We start from the raw sequence: 22342 nt of genomic DNA on the forward strand, positions 1-22342 counted from the left end.
AGATTTACTATAAAGCTATAATTATCAACACAAGTGTTATTACTAAAAGGATAGACATGTAGAACAGAATTAAGACCAGGAATAGACACACACACATACACACACAAATATATATATATATATATATATATATATATATATATATATATATATATATATATATATATTAGTCAACTGATTTTCAAAGAGTCAAGGTCATTCAATGGAAAAAAGTATAGTTTTTTCAACAAACAGTACTGGATCAATTAAACATCCATATGCAGGAAAAATAAATGAACCTTAACTCTTACCTAGCGCCACATACAAAAATTGACTTGAAATGAATTCTGGTACTAACTGTAAGTGCTAAAACTATAAAACTTTTAGGAGAAACTCTTTGTGATCTTGGGCTCCCCAAATATTTACCAGACATGACACAAAATATACAAATTATAAAAGAAAAATTAATAAATCGGACTTAAACAAATTTAAAACTTCTGCTTTTCGAAAGACAGTGTTAAGAAAATACAAAGACAAGACAGACTGGAAGAAAATATTTGCAAAATATATATCTGATAAAAGACTTGTATCCAGAATATATTAAAAATTCTTAACACTCAATAAGAAGAAGACAAGCAACACAATTTAAAAAGGGGGAGGAGGCAATGATTTGAACAGACATTTCATAAAAGAAGATACATGGATGGCAAAAAGCATAAGAGATGTTCAACATCACATTAGGGAAAGCAAATTAAAACTACAGTAAGATGCTACAACGTACCAATTAAAAAACCCATTGCTGCTGAGTCAATTCCAACTATAGAGTGACTCCAGAGGACAGGGTAGAACTGCCCCAAAGGGTCTCCAAGGCTGTAAATCTTTATGGAAGAAGACTGCCACATCTTTTTCCCATGGTGCTCCTTGTGGATTTGAACTACCAACCTTCCAGTTAGCAGCTAGGTGCTTAACCACTGCATCACCTACTAGAATGCCTAAAATTGAAAAGACGGACCACACCAAGCACTGACAAAGAGGTAAAAAAAAACTGGAACTCCTACACATTGCTGGCCAGAACATAATGTGGAATCGTCAAACTGGAAAAGAACTGGGTAGTTTCTCATAAAGTTAAACATACACTTACCATACATCCCAACAACCCCACTCCTAGATATGCAACCAAGAGAAATGAAAAAAATGTCCACACAAAAACCTGCATATGAATGTTTACAGTAGTTTTTTCATAATCACCAAAAACTGGAAACAACCCAACACCTGTTAAAAAAAAAAAAAAACTGTGGTACATCCATACAATGAAATACTTACTACTCAGTAATTTGAAGGAACAAACTACTAATACATCCAACATTTTGCTAAGTGAAAGAAGCCAGACGCAAAAGGCTATAGTTACATGCGTATGTCATTATGAAAAATGCTGAATTATAAGAACTAAAATCAGAAAGGTTAAGGTTAGAGGGAAATCACTGGCTGAAAAAGAGGCAAGAAAATACTTTGGGGTGATGGAACTGTTCCATTTCTTGACTGTAGTGGTGATTACGCAACGGCATACATTTACCAAAATTCATCAAACTATACACTTAAAAAAGTTAATTTTACACTATGTCAGTTATATCTCAATTAAACTGACTTCTTTTTAAATAGCTAAAAGTTTTTCTACATACATTTAATGTTTTAAATGCTGGATGAGCCATTAGTACTTAAGGTACATACCTTATTTATAATGTGAACAATTTGTGTTATTAAAAAATTATATAATCATTCTTTCATTATCTTAACTTCAATTTGTCATTCACATCATTCTTAGAGAATAGTATATAAAAATTTTTTAAAACAAAATCTAATTTCTAGTCCTTGTTTCACTTGGTAAAATGAGATTTAATTGCAGACTTAAAATGGCTAAACTTGAAGTAGGTAAAAAGGACAGGATTATCGGTCAAGAGCACAGACACTAAATTCAGAACACCCAGGTTCAAATCATGCCTTTGCCACTTACTAGTTTGTACACTCACTATTTTATCGTCTGTGCCTCAGTTTTTGTTCCTTACTTGTAAATGAGATAATAAGGTTTCCAAGGGTTTTCCTATCTCACAGGGTTTTTTCAAGGGTGGAATGAGATAATATTTAGAAAATGCCTACTGAAGTAGCTTTAATATATACCAAGGGCTCAGTAAGTATATTCACTACTTTCATTTTTAGTATTATTTAGTTACTTAAAGAAACACCCTTCCAAGTTTCACAGGTCAAAATTTAATATGTATTTCATACTGTGTGTCTTAGAATTTTACTTATTACTATATTTTATGCATATAACACACACCTTCTATGTTTGCCAACTGCACCCTCTCCCCATGCCAATTTTTTTACAGCAACATGTTAAAAAAAAAATTGGCATAGCGGTGCTTCTGAAAATACCTCACGAGGTGGAGGAAGGGGGGGTTGGCAAACAAACATAGAAGGCACACATTATTTGCATAAAAATATAGCAAGCACTGTGTAAAGAATAAGAGCTGGGCTTCAATTTTCATTAAAGAAATGATCAAGAATAAAGGCATACAAAGTAGAAACGGGCACAGGAGAAGAGGAGGAGAAGCCCACATTTACTGTGTACCTACAAATATCCTAGAAAATAAGTGCTTTATCAAGATTATCTCTTGTTCCTCCTAGCAGGTTCCTCCTAGCAGGTACTTACTAGAAAAACAAAAGACCTACATGTAATCTTTTAATAAATCTTCATAAGTGCCCTTTAAAAAGAAGTGGTTTTCTATTTAAGATACTGGCTTGGTTCCCAAAAGCAAATGTCTCATTAAGAATAAAATTCATAGTTAGAGAGATTAAATTATTGTAAGGAATATTTGTAATGATTTAAATCAGAAAGTAGTATGTTAAGAATCACAATGAAGGATCCTCACGCCATAAACCATGGGACCCCATCACCTTCCTTAATGTTATGATCATGGCTTTACCTACTTTTAAAACAGAGTACCAGAAAACCAATAAATGAGAAGATTAAAGTTTTCAACCCCCTAGAGGTCCCAAAATTATGAAGAATATGAGAACAGTCCGGCACCTATTCTGTTTAAATATGGTGGGTGGTTGGGTAGTTCACTGAAAACAAAGTCATTCTATAATGTTCTCCTACTTCGTAATTCCCCATAGTTTCCAAAAAGCAACAACTAGCACACGGCAGAAAGAAGTGAGAAACAACAGAAGACCCTCCGTTGGGAGGAAACTTACTTGTAATGCTTTCTTTTCTTTAAGGTCCAACCCAAACACATTGTGCCGCTTCACCTTAAAGAAATCAGCATCAGGTTCATCATCATCCTCCTCTGCTCTGTCCATGAACTGCACAGGAACTTCCTTGATCTTCTGTGTCTCACTGGTGTCAGAAACAGTTCGAGAATCTTTTGATTTTCCCACTTTCTCTTCTATTTCTTCAACTTCCTCCTCCTCCTCCTCCTCTTCATCACTACTACCATTAGCCAGTCTGTATTCTATCTCTTCTGATCTTTTCCCACCTTTCTGAAGGATGGACATTTTCTCACTGAAATAGGCTCTAAATGCTTCTACTTCATCATTGGTCAGGGAGGGAGCCCTTGGCTCAATTACTCTCTTGGTTTGGCTCGTTAACAATTCTTTGGTGGGTTGTTTCTGCATTTTCTGAAGAAATCTCACTCGCGGTGCCACAGCAAGACCAAGAGACCTTAAGTACAGGAAAAACAAAAATAATTATCTCAATACACTAATGGTGTTTTTTCCTCAAAAGCTGAAATCTGTCTTTAAAGCTATTTTAAAGAAAATCCTGACAGGTTAGATGACCCAAACGGCAAGCCGAAAAAACTGAGTACCTGTAGGAAAACATTTGCAGATACCTCATTTTTCTTTAAGAAGTTAACATGGTATAAAATAAAGAGCATTAAGTCAGTAAGAAGATGACCATAGTTCAAGTACTAGACCTGCCAATTTCCAGTTTGACGCTCTCAACCTCACCTTCCTTATAACACAGGATACGAACACCTGCCAGACTTAACTCACAGCTGTTGTAAAGATCAGGTTAACTAACTACAGTATATGAATTCACATTGTAAGATATAAGTACTAAATAAACTGGAAGAGGCAGGGCCATGGAAGGACAAAACACAGTTCTCTGCAAAGAATGAACTCAAGCATCATCGTCCCCTCATGTGAAACAGGGAATAGGACACAAGCATTCCTATTAAAAAGAAAGGATTTTTGTAAAGCAGAGACGACAGAAAGAAAGAAGGAAAGAAATAGATGGGTCCTGATAGAATGGGGAAAAAATGTCAAACAGAACTCAAATTCTTAAGAAGTCCAGACTTATTGAACCGGTTAAGACCAGAGGACCCTCTGAGACTATCACCCTCAGATAACCTTTAAGCTTTGAATTGAAACTACTGGAGGTCAGGTAAATAACAGACTGGCTCATAAAATACAGAATATCATTTGTGAGTACTATGCTCCTTTAAAAAATCATCTCTATAAGACGAAACTTTTTTTTTTTTTTTTTTTTTATAAGACGAAACGGTCAACATTTACTCTAAAGCCAAGATGAGATGGTAAGGAGGGCAGGGAAACTAGATTAATGGAAATTAACCAGAACAGAAATAATGAGAACATTAACACATTGTGAAAAATGTAACCATTGTTATTGAACAATTTATATAAAAATTGTTAAATGGGTACCTAATTTGCTGTGTTAACTTTCATCGAAAACATAATAAAATATGATTTAAAAAAAGAAATCTTGTTTTCCCCTTCTGAGATTCATTCAAAGGTCAGGTCTTTCCTAGCTTGGCTCAAAGTTAACAGCTTTCACTGTTCCCACTGGTGGACTGGAAATAGAATCCTCAAGCAAGGTCTGCTATAAAAAACAACTAACATTATAACATGGATCCTCTGCCCCTTTTCTATACAACACACGGCATAGAAACTGACAGGCAGTAGAGCGTAGTGGTGAGAAACATGGATTCAGATATGGGACTACTGATGTCCAAATCCTGGCTGATACTTATTGACTGCATGATCTCAGGAAAATTATTTAATCTCCATATACCTCAGTTTTCCCGTTTGTAAAATGGGATGATAATGGTACCCACTTCACAGGGTTCTTAAGAATAAATGAGTTCACACACACACACATATTAAAAAAAAAACAGTGGGGTACTGGCACAAGAACAGACATGTAGATCAACGGAATAGAACTGAGAGTCCAGAAATTAACCTGTACATCTATGGTCAACTGATCTTCAACAAAGATGCCAAGACCATCCAGTGGGGAAAGAAAAGTCTTTTCAACAAATGGTGCTGGGACAACTGGATCTGCACACACAAAAGAATAAAAGTGGACTCTTTCTTCACACTATACATAAAAATTAACTCAAAATGGATCAAAGACCTAAGTATCAGAGCTAAACCTATAAAACTCTTACAAGAAAACACAGGAGTAAGTTTTCATGACCTTGGATTTGGCAAAGAATTCTTATTAATATACTCTAAGCACGAACAACAAAAGAAAATAAACCGGACTTCATAAAAATTAAAAACTTCTGTGCTTCTAAGGACACCACCAAGAAAGTAAAAAGAGCCCACAGAACGGGAGAAAGTATTTTTCAATCATATATACAGTAAGAAATTTGTATCCAGAATACATAAAGAACACTTATAACTGAATAATAAGAAGCATAACCCAATTAAAAATGGGTGAAGGATTTGAATAGATATTTCTCCAAGGAAGATATACAAATGGCCAAGAAGCACATAAAAAGATGCTCAATGTCATTAGTCATCAAAGAAATGAAAATCGAAGTCACAATGAGATACCACTTCACACCCACAAGAAAAAAAAAAAAAAAGAATAAAAAGTTCACAAATGTAAAGCACTTAAAATGGCACCTAGCACACAAGTAGCAACTATTGAGCATTAAGATGCCCTGATGGCACAGTGGTTAAGAGCTTGGCTGCTAACCAAAAGGCCGGTGGTTCAAACCCACCAGCTGCTCCTCAGGAAAAAGATGTAGCAGTCTACTTCTGTAAAGACTGAGAGAGAGAGACCCATTGCCATCAAGTCAATTCCGACTCAGAGGAACCCTACAGGACAGGGCAGAACTGCCCCACGGAGTTTCTAAGGAGCACCTAGGGGATCTGAACTGCCGACCCTTTGGTTAGCAGCCATAGCACTTAACCACTACACCACTAGGGTTACAGCCTTGGAAACCCTACGAGGCAGTTCTACTCTGTCCTATAGGGTCACTATAAGTCAGAACTGACTCAACTGCAACGGGTTTGGTTTTTTGACTGAGCACTTGAGGTCATCATTATAACTGCTGTGGTGGCTAGGGATTAGGATCACTAACTTGAATCCATCAGAGCACTTTTCTCAATGTATTACAATCGTATTTACGTATCTTTCTCAGCTACTTTAGTAAAACTTTAGATTTTTTTTTTTAGTAAAACTTTGAGCTCCTTGAAGGTGGCAAGCACATATTACACATCTATAGTTCTAACGGGGCCCTGGTGGTGCAGTGGCTAAGAGCTCGGCTGCTAACCAAAAGGTCAGCAGTTCGAATCCACTAGCCTCTCCTTCAAAACCATCTGGGGCAGGTCTACTCAGTCTTTTAGGGTTGCTATGAAAGAATCAGCTCAACGGCACTGGGTTTGGTTTGGTTTTTTTACAGCTCTAATATCTAGCACGATGACCTGTACAGATTAGGCATTCGATACACATTTTTTTAGTAGAATATTTTTTAAAAACTTTTTTATAGCCTACCTACACAGCATTGTGTTAGGGTCAAAGTATTCTAAAGGAAATTATACATCTCAAGGAAATTACACATCTAAACATCCACAAAAATTAAATGAAAACATTAAATTACATTGTATCAATAAGTTAGGCTCAGAAGTTAATTTTCTGCCTTTTCTAAGTATCTCCAGCAATGGCCTTCAACTGTAAACAGTGAGACTTCCTGAAGTCTGCTGCAACAAAACCAAAAAAAAAATCAAACCCATCGCCATCCAGTCAATTCCAACTCATAGCTCCAACAAAACCCCGTTGCCATTGAGTCGATTCCAACTCATAGCAACCTTATGGGACAGAGTAGAGCTGCCCTGTAGGGTTTCCAAGGAGCAACTGGTGGACACGAACCACTGACCTTTTGGTTAGCAGCCAAGCTCTTGACCACTGCACCACCAGACTCCTAGTTGCCACAAAATATCCCCAAAAAACGGCCCAGCAGTATAAAAGACCGATGCCCCTTTCTAAAATCCCAGCCAACTCTATTAGAAAACCAGAGAAGAACTTCACACAGAGTACAAAATATTAACTAATGACCTAAATTACCGATCATACTCAGAAATGATGAAACTACAGACTGGTATATAAATGATGTGGAGCGGGGAGAAGAATGCTATCCACGGCATGTGATTTTTCATCTATTACCTAAATGGAAAGTCAGTGGCCTTACTCTGTTATTTTAAGGGTTCTAAAATGTTACAAGTGACAAATCACCTGTTATACTAAACTTAAAATATAACCTAAAGAATGGAAAACAACAGCTGACCCAGATACAAGGCACTCAAATTCCTGGATAGCAGAATTCTGCCTGTAAGTACATATTTCCTCACCGCCTGAAAAATTTCATGCTGATATTCAAAGTATGATTAATCTCAAGGGTGCTTTTATAGGATTTTGTCAATGCTTTCCCCACAAGTAGGACCCATAGAAAAACAAACACTCCTCCTTCATAGCTGAAAAAGTTAAAAAAAAAAAAAAAAAAGAAAGAAAGAAAACTTCCTCAAATACTAAGCCAAAACAAGACCAATAATTCCAATTTGTACAACAGTAACCTCCATTACTAAACAGGGACATCTTGCCACAATAACTGTGAGTACTCGGAAGAAACACCGAGATAGAATATTCAAGCAATAAAGCAGTCTGGGAATCGCAGTATAAAATAGGAGAAGAACTGGTAAAGAAACACGCATTGTAGAATGTCTATGGCAATCCAGTGTTTCAGAAAACAAGAAAAGGATTACAAAGGCTACACAGACATTTAAAGATTTCAAAGGATGTTTATCAGTTCTCTCCACCTCCTCTGAGATCAAACTATATGAAAATGCCTATGTAACTTTAAGGAATTTATACTTAAAAGAAACTTCCTTCTGACAAGAACTTAACACTCAACTAGTTTTCTACAGAATTTATAGAATCTTTTTCTTTGGAGGGCTCGACCAGGTTCTTTTAAGGTAAACGTCTGGTGACGGTATTTTAAACTGGGACTCTAGGAGAACCAGGTTTGAAACAAATTCCCTCTGACTTTAAGGATTTTCAATTACAACTATACTATGAATACTTACAGAGCATATTCAGGTAGAGGCAACTTGGTCACATCGAACACTTCTTTATCCTTCATCAGATATACTGAACGTATGTAGGAGACAAAACACTACAAAATAAGAGTTTTAAACGTATGGTATGCAGTAACAACAATGGAAAAGTAATTTAAACCAACATAAAAAAAGTTAACCAAAGAGAGAGATTCAACAGCAATGAATAGAATTACAAGATATTTTGGCCTATCTCCATCTAACATAATTTAAAAAAAAGAAAGAAAGCCTAACTTTTAGAACTGTAATATTAGAAAAGTCTAAAATGCGATCTCATCAAGCGAACTCGATACAGAATATAACCTTCCCTAAAAGCAATTCCAAAAGTTAGTATCATTCAGCTGTAAAAAGGAACAATGGAAAAAAACAGTTTGGAATAATACAATCTGGGATCTACTCTGACCTCCATATCTTACTAGATGAGCATGTTTCTTGTTTCTCTAAATTCACTTTCCTCATCTATAAATCAGTGACAACAATACCACCTACACAGAGTAGTATGAGAGTTAAATGAGAAAAGGCATGTAGAATAGCTAGCACACCTTCTGGAATATAGTAAGTACCAATAAATGTTAGTTATTATTGATAATAATTATTACTGTAATAGAGCTTAAGTTTTCCAACAAAGCTTTACGGCATTAATTAAATGAGGCTTAACAAAATCATGACAGGAAAAGTTCGTTTTTAAAGCTTTTCTTTTTTATTATAATTTCTAGAAATTCATCAATTTGCAGTGTCTAAATAAAACAAAAACTCAAAACCTATCTGTATATCAGAGCTACACAAATCAAAAAAGTAAATGTCGTCCTGATCCTTTGTCGGTTTGTAAACTAGACAGGTGACAATGATGAAACATGTCTACATTACTATTTATTTTTAAATGAATTTGTGTAAAGTACATGTAATTCTCATTCCCATATTTACACAACCTCACATTCTCTCCGACTTGATACTAATCCCTTACACCCAACTAATCTTCAAAATACTTTTATCTCTATAAGCTTGAAAAACAACGAATAGTGCCAGTTCAAGAGTAAATTTTTTTCCCCTACAATTGTCCACAATAAATCACCCGAGTGGCTTGTTTTTGTTCTATTTAGATCATAATCGAAAGCTAGACAATCACTTCTAGGAAACTAGATAGCTTGCTGCTGCAGCTAGCGATGCAGTTAGCCGCTCTGCTAACCCATGCGTGACACCCAGTAAATCACACGGATTTCCATGCGCTGCTCTGTAATCTCTGTTCTGGAAGGCTCATTTGCTATACGCACAAACCAGCGAGACAACATCCTTCCAATGTTTCACATTTCCTGATTCATGACTGAATGACCTCCTAGGTGTGAGTAAATCATAATACATCAGAATTCATGTGTTCTGAAACTTCTAAAGCTTCATGCCATTTCCAAACTTCTAAAATAAAATGTAACTCCTGACTTGAAGTGTGTTTGCTAGATAAAACAGGCACATGATGAAAATGCATGCACAAAGAAAATATATTTTAAAAAAAAAGAAAAAAACTTGCTTAAAGGTTCTTTTCATTGGGTTTCTGGTGGAAAGAGCATATAGTTAGGTCCAACTTTGCACGGTTCATCGTTTCGGTCTTGGTATATTTCAGAAGCAACTTCTCGTGATGTAGCACAGGAATTCTCAGAACGTCAGACAAACCTAGACCTGAATCTCAAGTCTGACCCTTAATAACTGTGTGAACTTAGACAAGGCTTTCAATGATTTCGAGCTAACGTTTACTCCTCTGTAAAACTGAGACAACAAGACCCATGTCACAGATTACAAGGGGGGATAAAATAACTCAGTGGACGTTAAACGGTCATGTAATCCTGTCATGATTAAGACAGGGCCTGCACACAGCAAACACTCAGGTTTTACCTGCGTCATTAATACTGTTATTTCAAGCACAGTGATGACAGTTGATAAAAAATAAGTTAGCAAAAAATATAACATTTTCACTTTAAATGAAACTTAACTTCTTTGCTGAGAATATCCAGTTTCAAAACCATAACATAAAAGCCTGTTGACTGTTTTTCTGCTCCATCTATTTAGGATGCCCTTTTCATATCTCCTCCTTATTTTCTTCCTCCCATTTCATCTACCTGCTGAAATAGAATCCGACCTCTGAACTTCTACTCTCTAGCTCATTGTTGATGTTATAGGAGATGCAAAGATCTCATAACAACATAAGGCAGTGAAAGAGTGATAAAAATGAAGAGCTTCAAAATAGAAATTCAGATATTTGTTCATTTAAAGACTGGACAGCTATAAGCACAATGCAAAATAATGTTAAATAAGCATTTTCCAAAGAATCTACAGCTGAACAGTCGAAGAGCTAAAAAGTAAATTTAACTTTTTAACACTTTCTGTATTTTCTAATCAGAATTACTAAGCCCAGAAAAGAAATTTGAGACATTAAATCATATTTATAGATAGAAGCCTCATTCCCGAGGATAATTTAGAAATCTGGAAATTTAACCTAATAGAGAAAACTATTAATCTTATTGTCAAGAAAGTGAAGTCAGGAGTGGTACCAACTTCACTGAAGAGATGAAAAGTTGATAACTTCATTGAGTGTACTAGAAGCCATACCACTGTGTACCTAGAAATCATCTTTAAGAGAATTTTCTGTCTCTGACAAGATTACAAAGAAGAATAGACATTGTTCCAGGTTATTCTAAGAAATATATATTTTTAGAAAACTGAAGAATAAGCTAAACTGGCCTGAACATTACAGTGAATATCTGAGGCATGACCATGAAACCTAGAAACAGCAGAAAAAATGGAATTTAACTTTATTACATGCTCCACCGCAATGAAAGTATCCAATTCAAGAACTTACCCTTTGTGCTCTTTCTTTTAAATCTTGATCTTGGGCTAGAAACGATTCCATTTTTTTCTGGACATCTATAAGTTTTTCTGGATTGATTCTTTGTAACAAAAGTAAAAGTTAAACTAAGACATCTCATTTTTAGAAGTTAAAAATAGTACACAGCACTTTTCTATTTTCCTCAGTATTATTTTTAAATATGACATTATTTCTCATTTATGAACCAGATTAGACTGAAATTACACTGGACATAAACTTGACTCTCTTGCATCTTATGCATAATACAGATAAAAAAGGAATGGATGATCAGATGTTTTCTCTAAGGAAACACCCCATGCTGAGCGAGTGAAAGATGCTTGAGATAAACACTGCAATTAGCATTAGTCACTTCCTGAATCTATAAAGATAACAGCCTCCTGAGAGAGGTAGTCAATGAAATGGAATAAATGAAAACTAATGTCATTTTGTAGATACTGCCATTTTCAGTAAAATTTCACAAATCAATATCAAATAATAAACAAGAGGTCAGGGATATAAATAGTGTTTTCTTTATCTAGAAATTAGGCATAATATAACAGAGATGTTACTTAACTCTGCCCAGGGAGGCTACCATAAAGAATGAAATCCTTACACGGGACTAGGTTTCACAAAAGGAATGGCACTTATTTCCCTGACTTAGGCAGAACTACCTTGTTCCTAAAATGTCAGGGTGATGGTGGGTGCCTTAATTTTCTAGTGCTGCTACAACAGAAATACCACAAGTGGACAGCTTTAACAAAGAGAAATTTATTTTCTCACAGTCTAAGAAGCTAGAAGTCCAAACTGAGAGTGCCAGCTCCAAGGCAAGGCGCTCTCTTTGTCAGCTCTGGGGAAAAGGCCGTTGTCATCAGTCTTCCCCCTGGTCTAGGAGCTTCTCAGCACAGGGACCCAGGGTCCAAAGGACACATGCTCCTGGCTCTTCTTGCTTGGTGGTAATGAGGTCTCCATCTCTCTGCCTCTCTTTTATATCTCAAAAGAAATTGACTAATGATACAACCTAATCCTGTAGATTGAGTCCTGCCTCCTACGCCTTTAACCCTGACTCATCAACATCATAGAGGTAGGATTTACGACACGCAGGAAAATCACATCAGTTGACAAAATCGTGGACAATCACACAATACTGGGAATCTCAGCCTAGCCAAGTTGACACACATTTCTGGGGGACACAATTCAATCCATAACAGTGGGTGAGGTAGTTTTTACAGTTTTATTACAGAAAATTTCAAAATAGGTAAGGGTGGAAAACATTCACTCCACTTTAAAAATTATCAATTCATGGCCAATCCTATCTCATCTATATCCTCACCCACTCTTCTTTCCATCTCACCAACACCGCCACAATATCTTGAAGCAAATCAAGCCAATGTATTTTAAGGGTCCCAATACAAGTGAGAGATCCTAACTGACTCTGCTGATGCTCAATCTATATATTTTAATAACAGGAGCCTATAATCCTCGGAAACAGACAGACAATCCTAAAAATAATTTCATTCGAGAGGTTTAATCCTTCCAACCATCAATGCCTCTTGAGACTAACCTTTTCCTTTCATCTCTTATTTTCTCCACTAGTAGTCTTCTAAAAATAATGGTCACAAACTAGACAGCAGAATGTATTAAGGGGAGGAGAGCATTAGGTATACATAATTAAGCATAATAATTCCATGTTCTCATTTTCCTAACAGCAACACAGAGTTCTTACTTGATTTCCTTCACAGGTACTTTCTTCTGGAGGAGCTGCTGCACCATCCCTTTTTCTTCCGAGGGAAGCAAAATTAATAAAGCTTCACCATCTTCTTTGTACCTAAAAGAAACAAAATCATTTCCAGATCAATGCAATATGCATTTTAAATTGTGCAGTTTGATGAGCAAGTAACAAGGAAGCAAGTTCATCTAATTAGTAAATATTAAGAATATCATTTTCTTTAAATCTTCTATGACAACAAAAAACTAGGGCTCTGAGTAGCTTATGTCAAATTTTCATCACTAGTCAAGTTGCCTTGAGTGCGACTCAATTTGATGGCAACTAACAACAACAGTTATAATTCCTAGTGACTTTTAGGCTATGCCACAGAAGAGCTAACGAATCAATTAAAAAGCAATTTTTACATAGTTCTCTACTTATAGTAAGGGAACAGTTTCTCATTCAAGCCACTGGAGGACTGTAAAAAAAAAATTAGTCATTTAACAAACATGGCACCCAATGTTTCAAGGAAATCAATTCATCTTCCTAGGGATTTTATTTCTACTTTGGGAGTAAAATTATTCAGATCCATCGGTTAGAAAAAATGGATCTCTGCTCAGGTAAAAAGCTGGTCTCCAATTCATGCACTTCTCTGTTTGTTGTTGTGAGAATATATACAGCAAAGCATACTCCAATTCAACATTTCTACATGTACAAGTGAGTGACAATGATTACGTGCTTCCAATTACACAACCATTCTCGCCCTCCTTTTCCAAGTTGTTCCTTCCCCATTAAAATAAATTCAGTGCCCCCTAAGCTTCCTATCTTTCAAGTTGCTATTGTCAATTGATCCCATATACACAGTTCTTCAACAAGCATCATGCTCAAGGCAGACATTTTTACTAGTTAAGCTAAACTACTGATTGGTTTTGAAAAGTTTTCAGGTGATATTTTTGGTTAAATGTTTAAAGACTATGTCAGGGTAATAGTTTCAGGGGTTCACTCAGCTTCTGTGCTCTAGAAAGTCAGGATTCTATGAAAATTTTTAAATTTTGTTCAGCATGTTACCCCTTTTGATCAGGCTTCAGCTACAGAACCTTTGATCAAAATGTTCAGCAATAGTGGCTGGGCACCATTCAGTTCTTCTAGTCTCATGGCAAAGGAGGCAGGCTCATGGAGGCGGTTAGCCACACATTCCATTTCCTCCTCCTATTCCTGATTCTCTTTCTTCTTCTGTTGCTCTAGGCGAACAGCGATGAATTGTTGGACCTTGGATGGCCACTGGCAAGCTTTTAAGAACTGATGACCTACACGAACTGCTCATTTGTTGTTGTTGTGTACCACTGAGTCGATTCCAAGTCATAGCCTCCCTATAGGACAGAGCAGAACTGCCCCATAGGATTTCCTAGACAATAATCTTTATGGGAGCAGATCACCAGCTCTGTTCTTCTGCAGCACCACTGGTGGGTTTGAACCATCAACCTTTCTAGTAGCAGCCAAGTGCTTAACCATTACGCCACCAGGACGCCTTTCCCTCACCTAGTAAAATCTTACTTCATGCTGCACCTTCAGAAATGTGTACTTCAGGGGCAGCAATGCATGTGTAGTTACTCAAGCTTCTTGTGCTACTTGCATACAGATTGCCTTGATACCTTAGTATCCGCTGCTACTTACAAGCAGTAAAATAGAGAATGGAAATTGCTGTTCGGGAAAATCTTTTAAAGAAACAATAGAAATAGCAATTTCATCAAAGCACTCTCTTCAGGGTTCACACAATAAAACATGAAGGAATAATTCTTACAAATAACTAGTTAACTGAAAAACTTTGTGCCAGGCATAAACTGTGAAGAACACAAAGAAAGAGAAGGTGAATATTCCTGTCTTTAGTGAGCTAACAATCTAAATAGAACAAACCTATGCAAAAGCAAGAGAAACTGGAGATTCACGGTAACCGTCACAGAACAGTAAAGTAAGTGGCAAGAGACAACCACAAATTTGGAAACAGACAGTGGTGATGGCTGCACACCATGGTAAACGTAATTAACGTCACGAATTATACACATGAGGAGCCCTGGTAGCTCAGTGGTTAAGCGCTTGGCTGCTCACCGAAAGGTCAGCAATTAGAAACCACCAGCAGCTCCATGGGAAAAAGACGTGGCAGTCTGCTCCCATAAAGATTACAGCCCTGAAAACCCTACAGGGCAGTTCTACTCTGTCCTATGGGGTCATTATGAGTTGGCATCGGCTCGACGAACAATGGGTGGGAAATGTACACATAAAAATGGCTGAAATGATAAATGCATTGTTATATATATTTTACCATAATTTATTAAAAATAAAATAAAACACATCAGCAAAGGTCAGTAAATGCCATGATCTCAGTAGTGAAAAGAGAACACTCAGTATTAGAGAAAAACAAGTATGAATAAGTCATAGATGATGGAATTTGAGCCAAGCCTGTGTTATGAAGATGAAGAGAAAAGAGCAAGCAAAGGCATTGCAAAGGGGAGAACAGCATGAACACAGGAGTGGAAACCAGAAAACACAAGGCAAGTTTAGGAGAGAGTGAACTAAAGGTAGGAGAAACTCCAGCGAAGCAGGTCTGCATCAGCGGATAAGAGGAAAGATTGCAAGAAAAGCACTTTAGACTCTATGTTAGGAGAATATGAATGCCTCTGTACAGAGAGAGTAAATACTACTGTATGTAAGTAGAACTCTGTCACCCAGTGCTGGAGGGGAAGACTAGCTGGGCTGACTTAGTGTACTGTACTCTATTTTAAGGATTGAAGGGTAATTTTTATCTCACACATTGACTTTAAAACTCAACTCCTACACTAAGATGAGACTCTAATCTCACCTACATGGGAAATATAAATGTGTACACAATAACTCGTAACCGGTTGCCGTCAAGTCAATGCTGACTCATACACAAGAGAAAAGTATGAAATGAAACTTTTCTTTGAGTTCTTTTATTTGCTCAAAAATTTCTTATTAAGGTGCAACTATAAACAAGGCACTGAGAGAGAGTGATACAAAAGACATGGTCCTTGCCTTCACAGATTTACAGCTTATCAGGGACAAACACTAAAACCAGTAATAATAAAGTATTACAAGTGTCATGGTAAATAGACAGGAAGCTGTGAGAACATACGACAAAGAGGTCCAATGAATGCAGTCCAAGGGTCAAGGAAAACTGCCCTGAGTGAATGACATGTAGGCTGAACCCTAAAGAATAGTTAGGAATCAGTCAAACATTGAGATAAGGATGGGAGTTCAGTATTACAGATAGAAAAGGAAAGGGAGCACATCTGAGGACCCAGTGGACAAATTTTTGTCCTCTTGATGCTTATTTGCTAAAAATTTGTGTATTAAACAGGGGGAAAAAGTAAAAGAAAGCTGAATATACTTTTACTCCTTTTACCAAATATCTGTTTCATGGCTAAGAACTAGTATAAACACCCTCCTTACTGTATTTTAAAATAGAATAACATGACTCAATTTTTTTCACCTTAATTTACTATGAAGAATATAAATTTAAAGCATTCCCCCTAAGTAGTGTTAGACTAAACCACCAATAAAGACAGAAATTATTGATATACAAGCATATAAAGCTTTGAGGCACTACCTGAAGACAAGATATCTGAGAGACATTAACAACCCTAAGGCCTGAAGACCTCACCAAGGATAGGTTAAGGAAAGAACTAAGGTGTCAGTTAATACTGCCTCCTTAGCAAACCAACAGAGACCACTTCACAGTTGCACTTACCAAAACACCCTCAAGAAAGCCACACTCTTGAGGTGAAGGGAATTTACCTTCTAATATGAAAAGGCTTATTATTTTGTGTGGCCCAAAAAGAAACAATTAGAAAGGAGAGTGAGCAGTGGGTTAAAGGATAACCAACCCTTTTATCTATATCCAAAGTCAGAAATGGCAAAATGAAATAAGTAAATAAATAAAAGTCTACACAGGACACAAACTGTGGCAAAGGGGTAAAAGAGATCAAAAAAGGCATCCGCTGAATGAATTCTGATCTTCCAGCCAACTCATAATCAAGAGTAAGAAGTCTAAACACCTACATCCACTTTACCTACTCTTCCATGTACACAGAGAGAACTTGGAAGAATGAGTCGGGATCGAAGTCGCAAAAAGGCTATACCCAAACCTTTTAGAATATAGCTAACTGAATATATATAAAAGGCTAGAAAAGATTAAGACAGACTGCAACGATTAAATTTAAAACGGGGGGAGAAAAAAAAAAAAGGAAAGGTGAGAGGGTATCCAAAATCAAATACCACAAGACAATCATCTATTAAAAAGTGCATCACTGGCCATTTTACCTATTTTACACATCTTTTCCCAGAAACAATGTAAAGCACAAATTATCTCCCACACATCAATGTCCAAAAACTTCCAGTAAGCTTTTATTCCAAGAATAAAAGCGCTTTTAAAAGAAAGGCATAAGCACATTTCACATTTTTTTTAATGGATACAAGAATAAACTGTTTACCCATGAGCTTGCTGTTAGATTTCAAAAGCAATATCCAAGGCCTGAGGCTAAATATAAGGAGAAATAAATGTTCTTCATAAGACCTGTATTTTAAAACTATAAATTGAGACAGATTTGAAAAGATATTCCAGGCATTATATAAAAAGTCCTGAGTCTGAAACAAGTAAATTTCATTCCCACCATCAGAATTAATACTAAATAAATAAATAAAAAGATTTTTCTTTTTATTTTTTTTACATTTATGCAGCTCTTCAGAATTTATGAAGAACTTTATGTTACATTAATTTGCTTATTTTAAAAGCATACAACTAATGTTGTTTTTGTTGTCAGGTGCCGTCGAGTCGATTTCAACTCATAGCAACCCTACATATAACAGCACGAAACACTGCCCAATCCTGTGTCATCCTCACAGCCGTTGCTATATTTTAGCCCGCTGTTGCAGCTACTGTGTCAATTTATCTCCTTTAGGGTCTTCCTTGTTTTCGCGGACCCTCTACTTTACTAAACACAATGTCTTCCTCCAGGGATTGGTCCCTCCTGATAACATGTCAAAGTATGTGAGTCGACGTCATGGCATCCTTGTTTCTAAGGAACACTTGCTGTACTTCTTCCAAGACACATTTGTTCATTGTTCTGGCAGTTCATGGTGTATTCAATATTTTTCCCCAACACCATAATTCAAAGACATCAATTCTTCTACAGTCTTCCTTCTTCACTATTCAGCTTTCTCATGCATATGAGATGACTGAAAATACTATGGCTTGGGTCAGGCACACCTTACTCCTCAAAGTGACATCTCTGTTTTTTAACACTTTAACGAGGTCTTTTGCAGCAGACTTCCTAATACATCGTTTGATTTCTTGACCACTGATCCCATGAGCATTGATTGTGGATCCAAGTAAAATGAAATCCATCACTTGTCTGTCAGTCTGTCATACTGTGGTGGCTTGTATGCTGCTGTGATGGTAGAAGCTAAGCCATCAGTATTTCAAATATCAGCAAGGTCACCCATGGTGAACAGGTTTCTGCAGGGCTTCCAGACTAAGACTAGAAAGAAGGACCTGGCAGTTTACTTCTGAAAAAAACTGGCCAGTGAAAACCTTATGAATAACTGTAGAACATTGTCAGATATAGTGCCAGAAGATGAGCCCCTTAGGTTGGAAGGCACTCAAAACAGTACTGGGGAAGAGGCACTTCCTCAAAGTAGACTCAACCTTAATGATGTGGATGGAGTCAAGTTTTCGGGACCTTCGTCAGCTGATGTGTGGCACAACTAAAAATGAGAAGAAACAGCTGCAAATACCCATTAATAATTGGAACATGGACTGTATGAAGTATAATCTAGGAAAACTAGAAATCATCAAAAATGGAATGGAACTCATAAACATCAATATCCTAAGTATTAATGAGTTGAAATGGACTCATACTGGTCATGTTGAATTAGACAACCATATGGTCTACTATACCGGTAATGACAAATTGAAGAGGAATGACTTTGCATTCATCGTCAAAAAAACCATTTCAAGATCTACCCTAAGTACAACACTGTCAGTGATAAGGTAATATCCATATATCTACAAGCAAGATCAGTTAATATGACTATTATTCAAATTTCCACCCCAACCACTAATACCAAAGTTGAAGAAACTCAGGATTTTTGCCAACTTCTGCAGTCTGAAATTGAACAAACATGCAATCGAGATGCATTGATAATTATGCAACTAATGCAGAAAGCGAATTTTAAAAAATAATAAAGTTCCTGAAAGGTGGAGTAATTGGGCTAAACCAGCTGGTTACTACTATACATCAGACTACAGTCCAGTCTACTTAAGTACAACTTCTAAACAACTGTACCAGGATTTATTTCCTCCAGAAACAAGGATCCTCAATAGTTTGATTATGATTGTTTAACTGATATCAGAAAGCTGATCCTGCATCTCACTAGTATTACCAGCTAATATAGGAGATCCAGACCATTCGCCTGGGTTCACGAGGTAATTTGCCCGTTGAAGTAATCTTGAAACAAACCGTGGCCAGAGAGATAAAAAAAACCCTGCCATCTTGGCAAAAATTTACCTTCTACTCATAAACCATTAAATCCTTAACTACTGAGGTTCGGATTCTCCAACACACAGACTCCATTCCAGCTGAACCCTGTGACTGTCCATTGAACCTTGACACACAAACTCCATTCCAGCTGAACCCTGTGACTGTCCATTAAACCTCGCCCACTCATAGCTGCAGAGACTGTGGTAGCGTGATCGAGCAGGGTTCACGGATGGCCAGCCACCCTCAATTCTCCCAGCCTGGTTGTTCAGGTTACAAACCAGGATACAAAAGAATGTATTTAAGATAACTGCATTTTTTAGTTAAAATAATAAACATATGTGAGTGAAAAAAGATTTTCCGGGTGGTGGGTTTTGGTTTAATTGTTTTGTCACTATTATCTAAAATTTGTATATTGGATAAGCATTACTTTTGTAATAAAACACAGTTATTAAAAACAAATAAAAAAAACTGACACTATCTGACTTCAGGAGCCCTGTTGGTGCGATGGTTAAGAGTTCAGTTGCTAACCAAAAGATGGAGAGTCTGAAACACTAGCCACCCCCTGGAAACCCTACGGGGCAGTTCTACTCTCTCCTGTAGGGTCACTGTGAGTCGAAATCAATACAATGGCAATGGGTTTTTTGGTTTTTTTAATCTGACTTCGGGGTTTACTATAAAGTTACAGTGATTAAGACAGTGTGATATTGGTGAAGGAATAAACAAATAGATCAGTGGAACAGAATAGAGAGCAAAGAAATAGACTCACACAAATAACAGTCCATTGATTTTTGACAAAGGAGCAAAGGCAATTCAATGGAGAAAGAACAGTCTTTTCAACAAACAGTTCTGGAACATATGGACATCCATATGCAAAAAAAAAAAAAAAATCTAGATACAAAACTTCCATCTTTCACAAAAAATAACTCAAAATGGATCATATATCTAAATGTAAGATGCAAAGCTATGTAACCTCTAGAAGGTAACACAGGAGAATATCTAGGTAATCTTGGGTTTGGCAATGACCTTTTAGATCCAACACCAAAAGCACAATTCATAAATGAAAAAATCAGTAAGTTGGACAGCCTTAAAATTAAAAACTTCTGCTCTGCAAAAGACCCTGTTACAAGAATGAAAAGATAAGCCACAGAATGGGAGTATTTGCAAAACACATACTTGATGAAGGACTTGTATCCAAAATACACAAAGAAATGTAGAGACTCAACAATAAGAAAACAACCCAAATACAAAATGAGCAAAAGATCTGCACAGACAGCTCACCAAAGAAGATATACAGATGGCAAATAAGCATATGAAAAAATGTTCAGCAACATGTCATGAGGGAATTGTAAAACAAAACAACAGTAAGATATCACTACACACCTACTAGAAAGACTAACATCCAAAACACTAACACCACCAAATGCTAGCAAGGATGTGACGTAACAGGAAGTCTCATTTATTGCTGGTGGTACTGCAAAATGGCACAGCCACTACGGAAGACAGTCTGGCAGTTTCTTACAAAGCTAAATACAGGCTTACCATATGATCCAGTAGTAACATTCCCAGGTATTCACCCAATTGAGATGAAAATGCATATCCACTTAAAAACCCACACATGAATGTCTATAGCAGCTTTATTCATAATCCCCCAAAATTGGAAGCAACCAAATGTCCTTCAAAAGATGAACAGATAAACATACTGTGGTACATCCATACAACGGAGTATCATTCCGTGATAAAAAGAAATGAGCTATCGAGCCACAAAAAGACATGGAAGAACTTTAAATGCATATTGCTAAATGAAAGAAGCCAATCTGAAAAAGCTACATACTGCATGATTCCAACCATACAGCATTCCAGATATAACAAAACTATACAGAGAGTGAACAGACCAGTGGTTGCCAGGGGCTCTGCGGGAGGGAGGAGGGATGAGCAGGTGGAACATGGGGCATTTTTAGGGCAGTGAAACTATTCTGTATGATCCTGTAATAGTGGACACAGAACTGTATGTATTTGGAATGTATAATACAAACTGTGAAAGCTAGTGTAAACTATGGACTTTAGTTCATTATAATTTACCAATAATGGTTCATCAATTACAGCAAATATACCATAGGAGTGAAGGGGGTATATGGGAACTCTGTACTTTCTGCACAATTTTTCTACAAACTTAAACTGCTCGAAGAAATGTTTATATTTTAAAAAAGTGAAAAAACTTTCTCTACATGCTTTCAAAGCCTCTATCTTTTGTATCACTTCTACTTCATTTAATGCTTTTACAATAAAAATTTAACATTTTTACTTCATGTAAGTAATCAGAGTCCAATTGTTCTGTTCCTACAACACAACGTAGGTACACATAAGAAGTTATCCTAATCATACTAGTATTTGTTGTATTTCCTTATCCCGAACATTAAATCTGAGGACATGTATTCCCCATAGCGTTTGTATCTAAGGGCTGCTTAATAAATATTTGCTGAGTGAATGAACACAAACCAACCACTACAGATTGCATAAGTACATAAAACACTAGATTTGGATTCAAGTCCCAGTATAGCTTTAGACAAATGACATTACCTCTATATATTTTCGTATTTATAAAGATGTAAGTTGAATTAGATGATCTAGGTACCTTCTGGATCTAAAGTTCTACCACTGAGATTCTATTAACATATCTGTTGCTGTTCACAATATAAGTATGTATTATGAAGAGGTAGAGAAATGAAGAAAATTGCTGGTTAACACTCTGCTATTACGCAGCCCTTTTCTCTTCTTCCCTCCCTGTATCTCCTTCTATTCTCCCTGTACTTCGGCTTTACCTATGGCAAT

At 36.6% G+C, this 22342-nt stretch overlaps 1 protein-coding gene across 2 annotated transcripts in view; it reads right to left on the reverse strand.

Moving 5' to 3' along the window:
* DDX10 (DEAD-box helicase 10) overlaps positions 1 to 22342 on the reverse strand; it is a 714899-nt gene that overhangs the window by 635060 nt on the left and 57497 nt on the right. For both annotated transcript variants that reach the window (XR_007518135.1, XM_049889361.1), the window contains exons 10-13: positions 12975 to 13076; positions 11246 to 11333; positions 8368 to 8456; positions 3232 to 3697 (exon numbers count right to left, since the gene is read on the reverse strand). Coding sequence is in view for 1 of the 2 variants with exons in the window: in XM_049889361.1 (XP_049745318.1) it covers positions 3232 to 3697; positions 8368 to 8456; positions 11246 to 11333; positions 12975 to 13076 (745 nt within the window). In the remaining variant the exon portion in view is untranslated. The remainder of the gene's footprint in view (positions 1 to 3231; positions 3698 to 8367; positions 8457 to 11245; positions 11334 to 12974; positions 13077 to 22342) is intronic.

Source organism: Elephas maximus, chromosome 7 (assembly GCF_024166365.1).
Source record: "Elephas maximus indicus isolate mEleMax1 chromosome 7, mEleMax1 primary haplotype, whole genome shotgun sequence".
NCBI classification, from domain to species: domain Eukaryota; kingdom Metazoa; phylum Chordata; class Mammalia; order Proboscidea; family Elephantidae; genus Elephas; species Elephas maximus.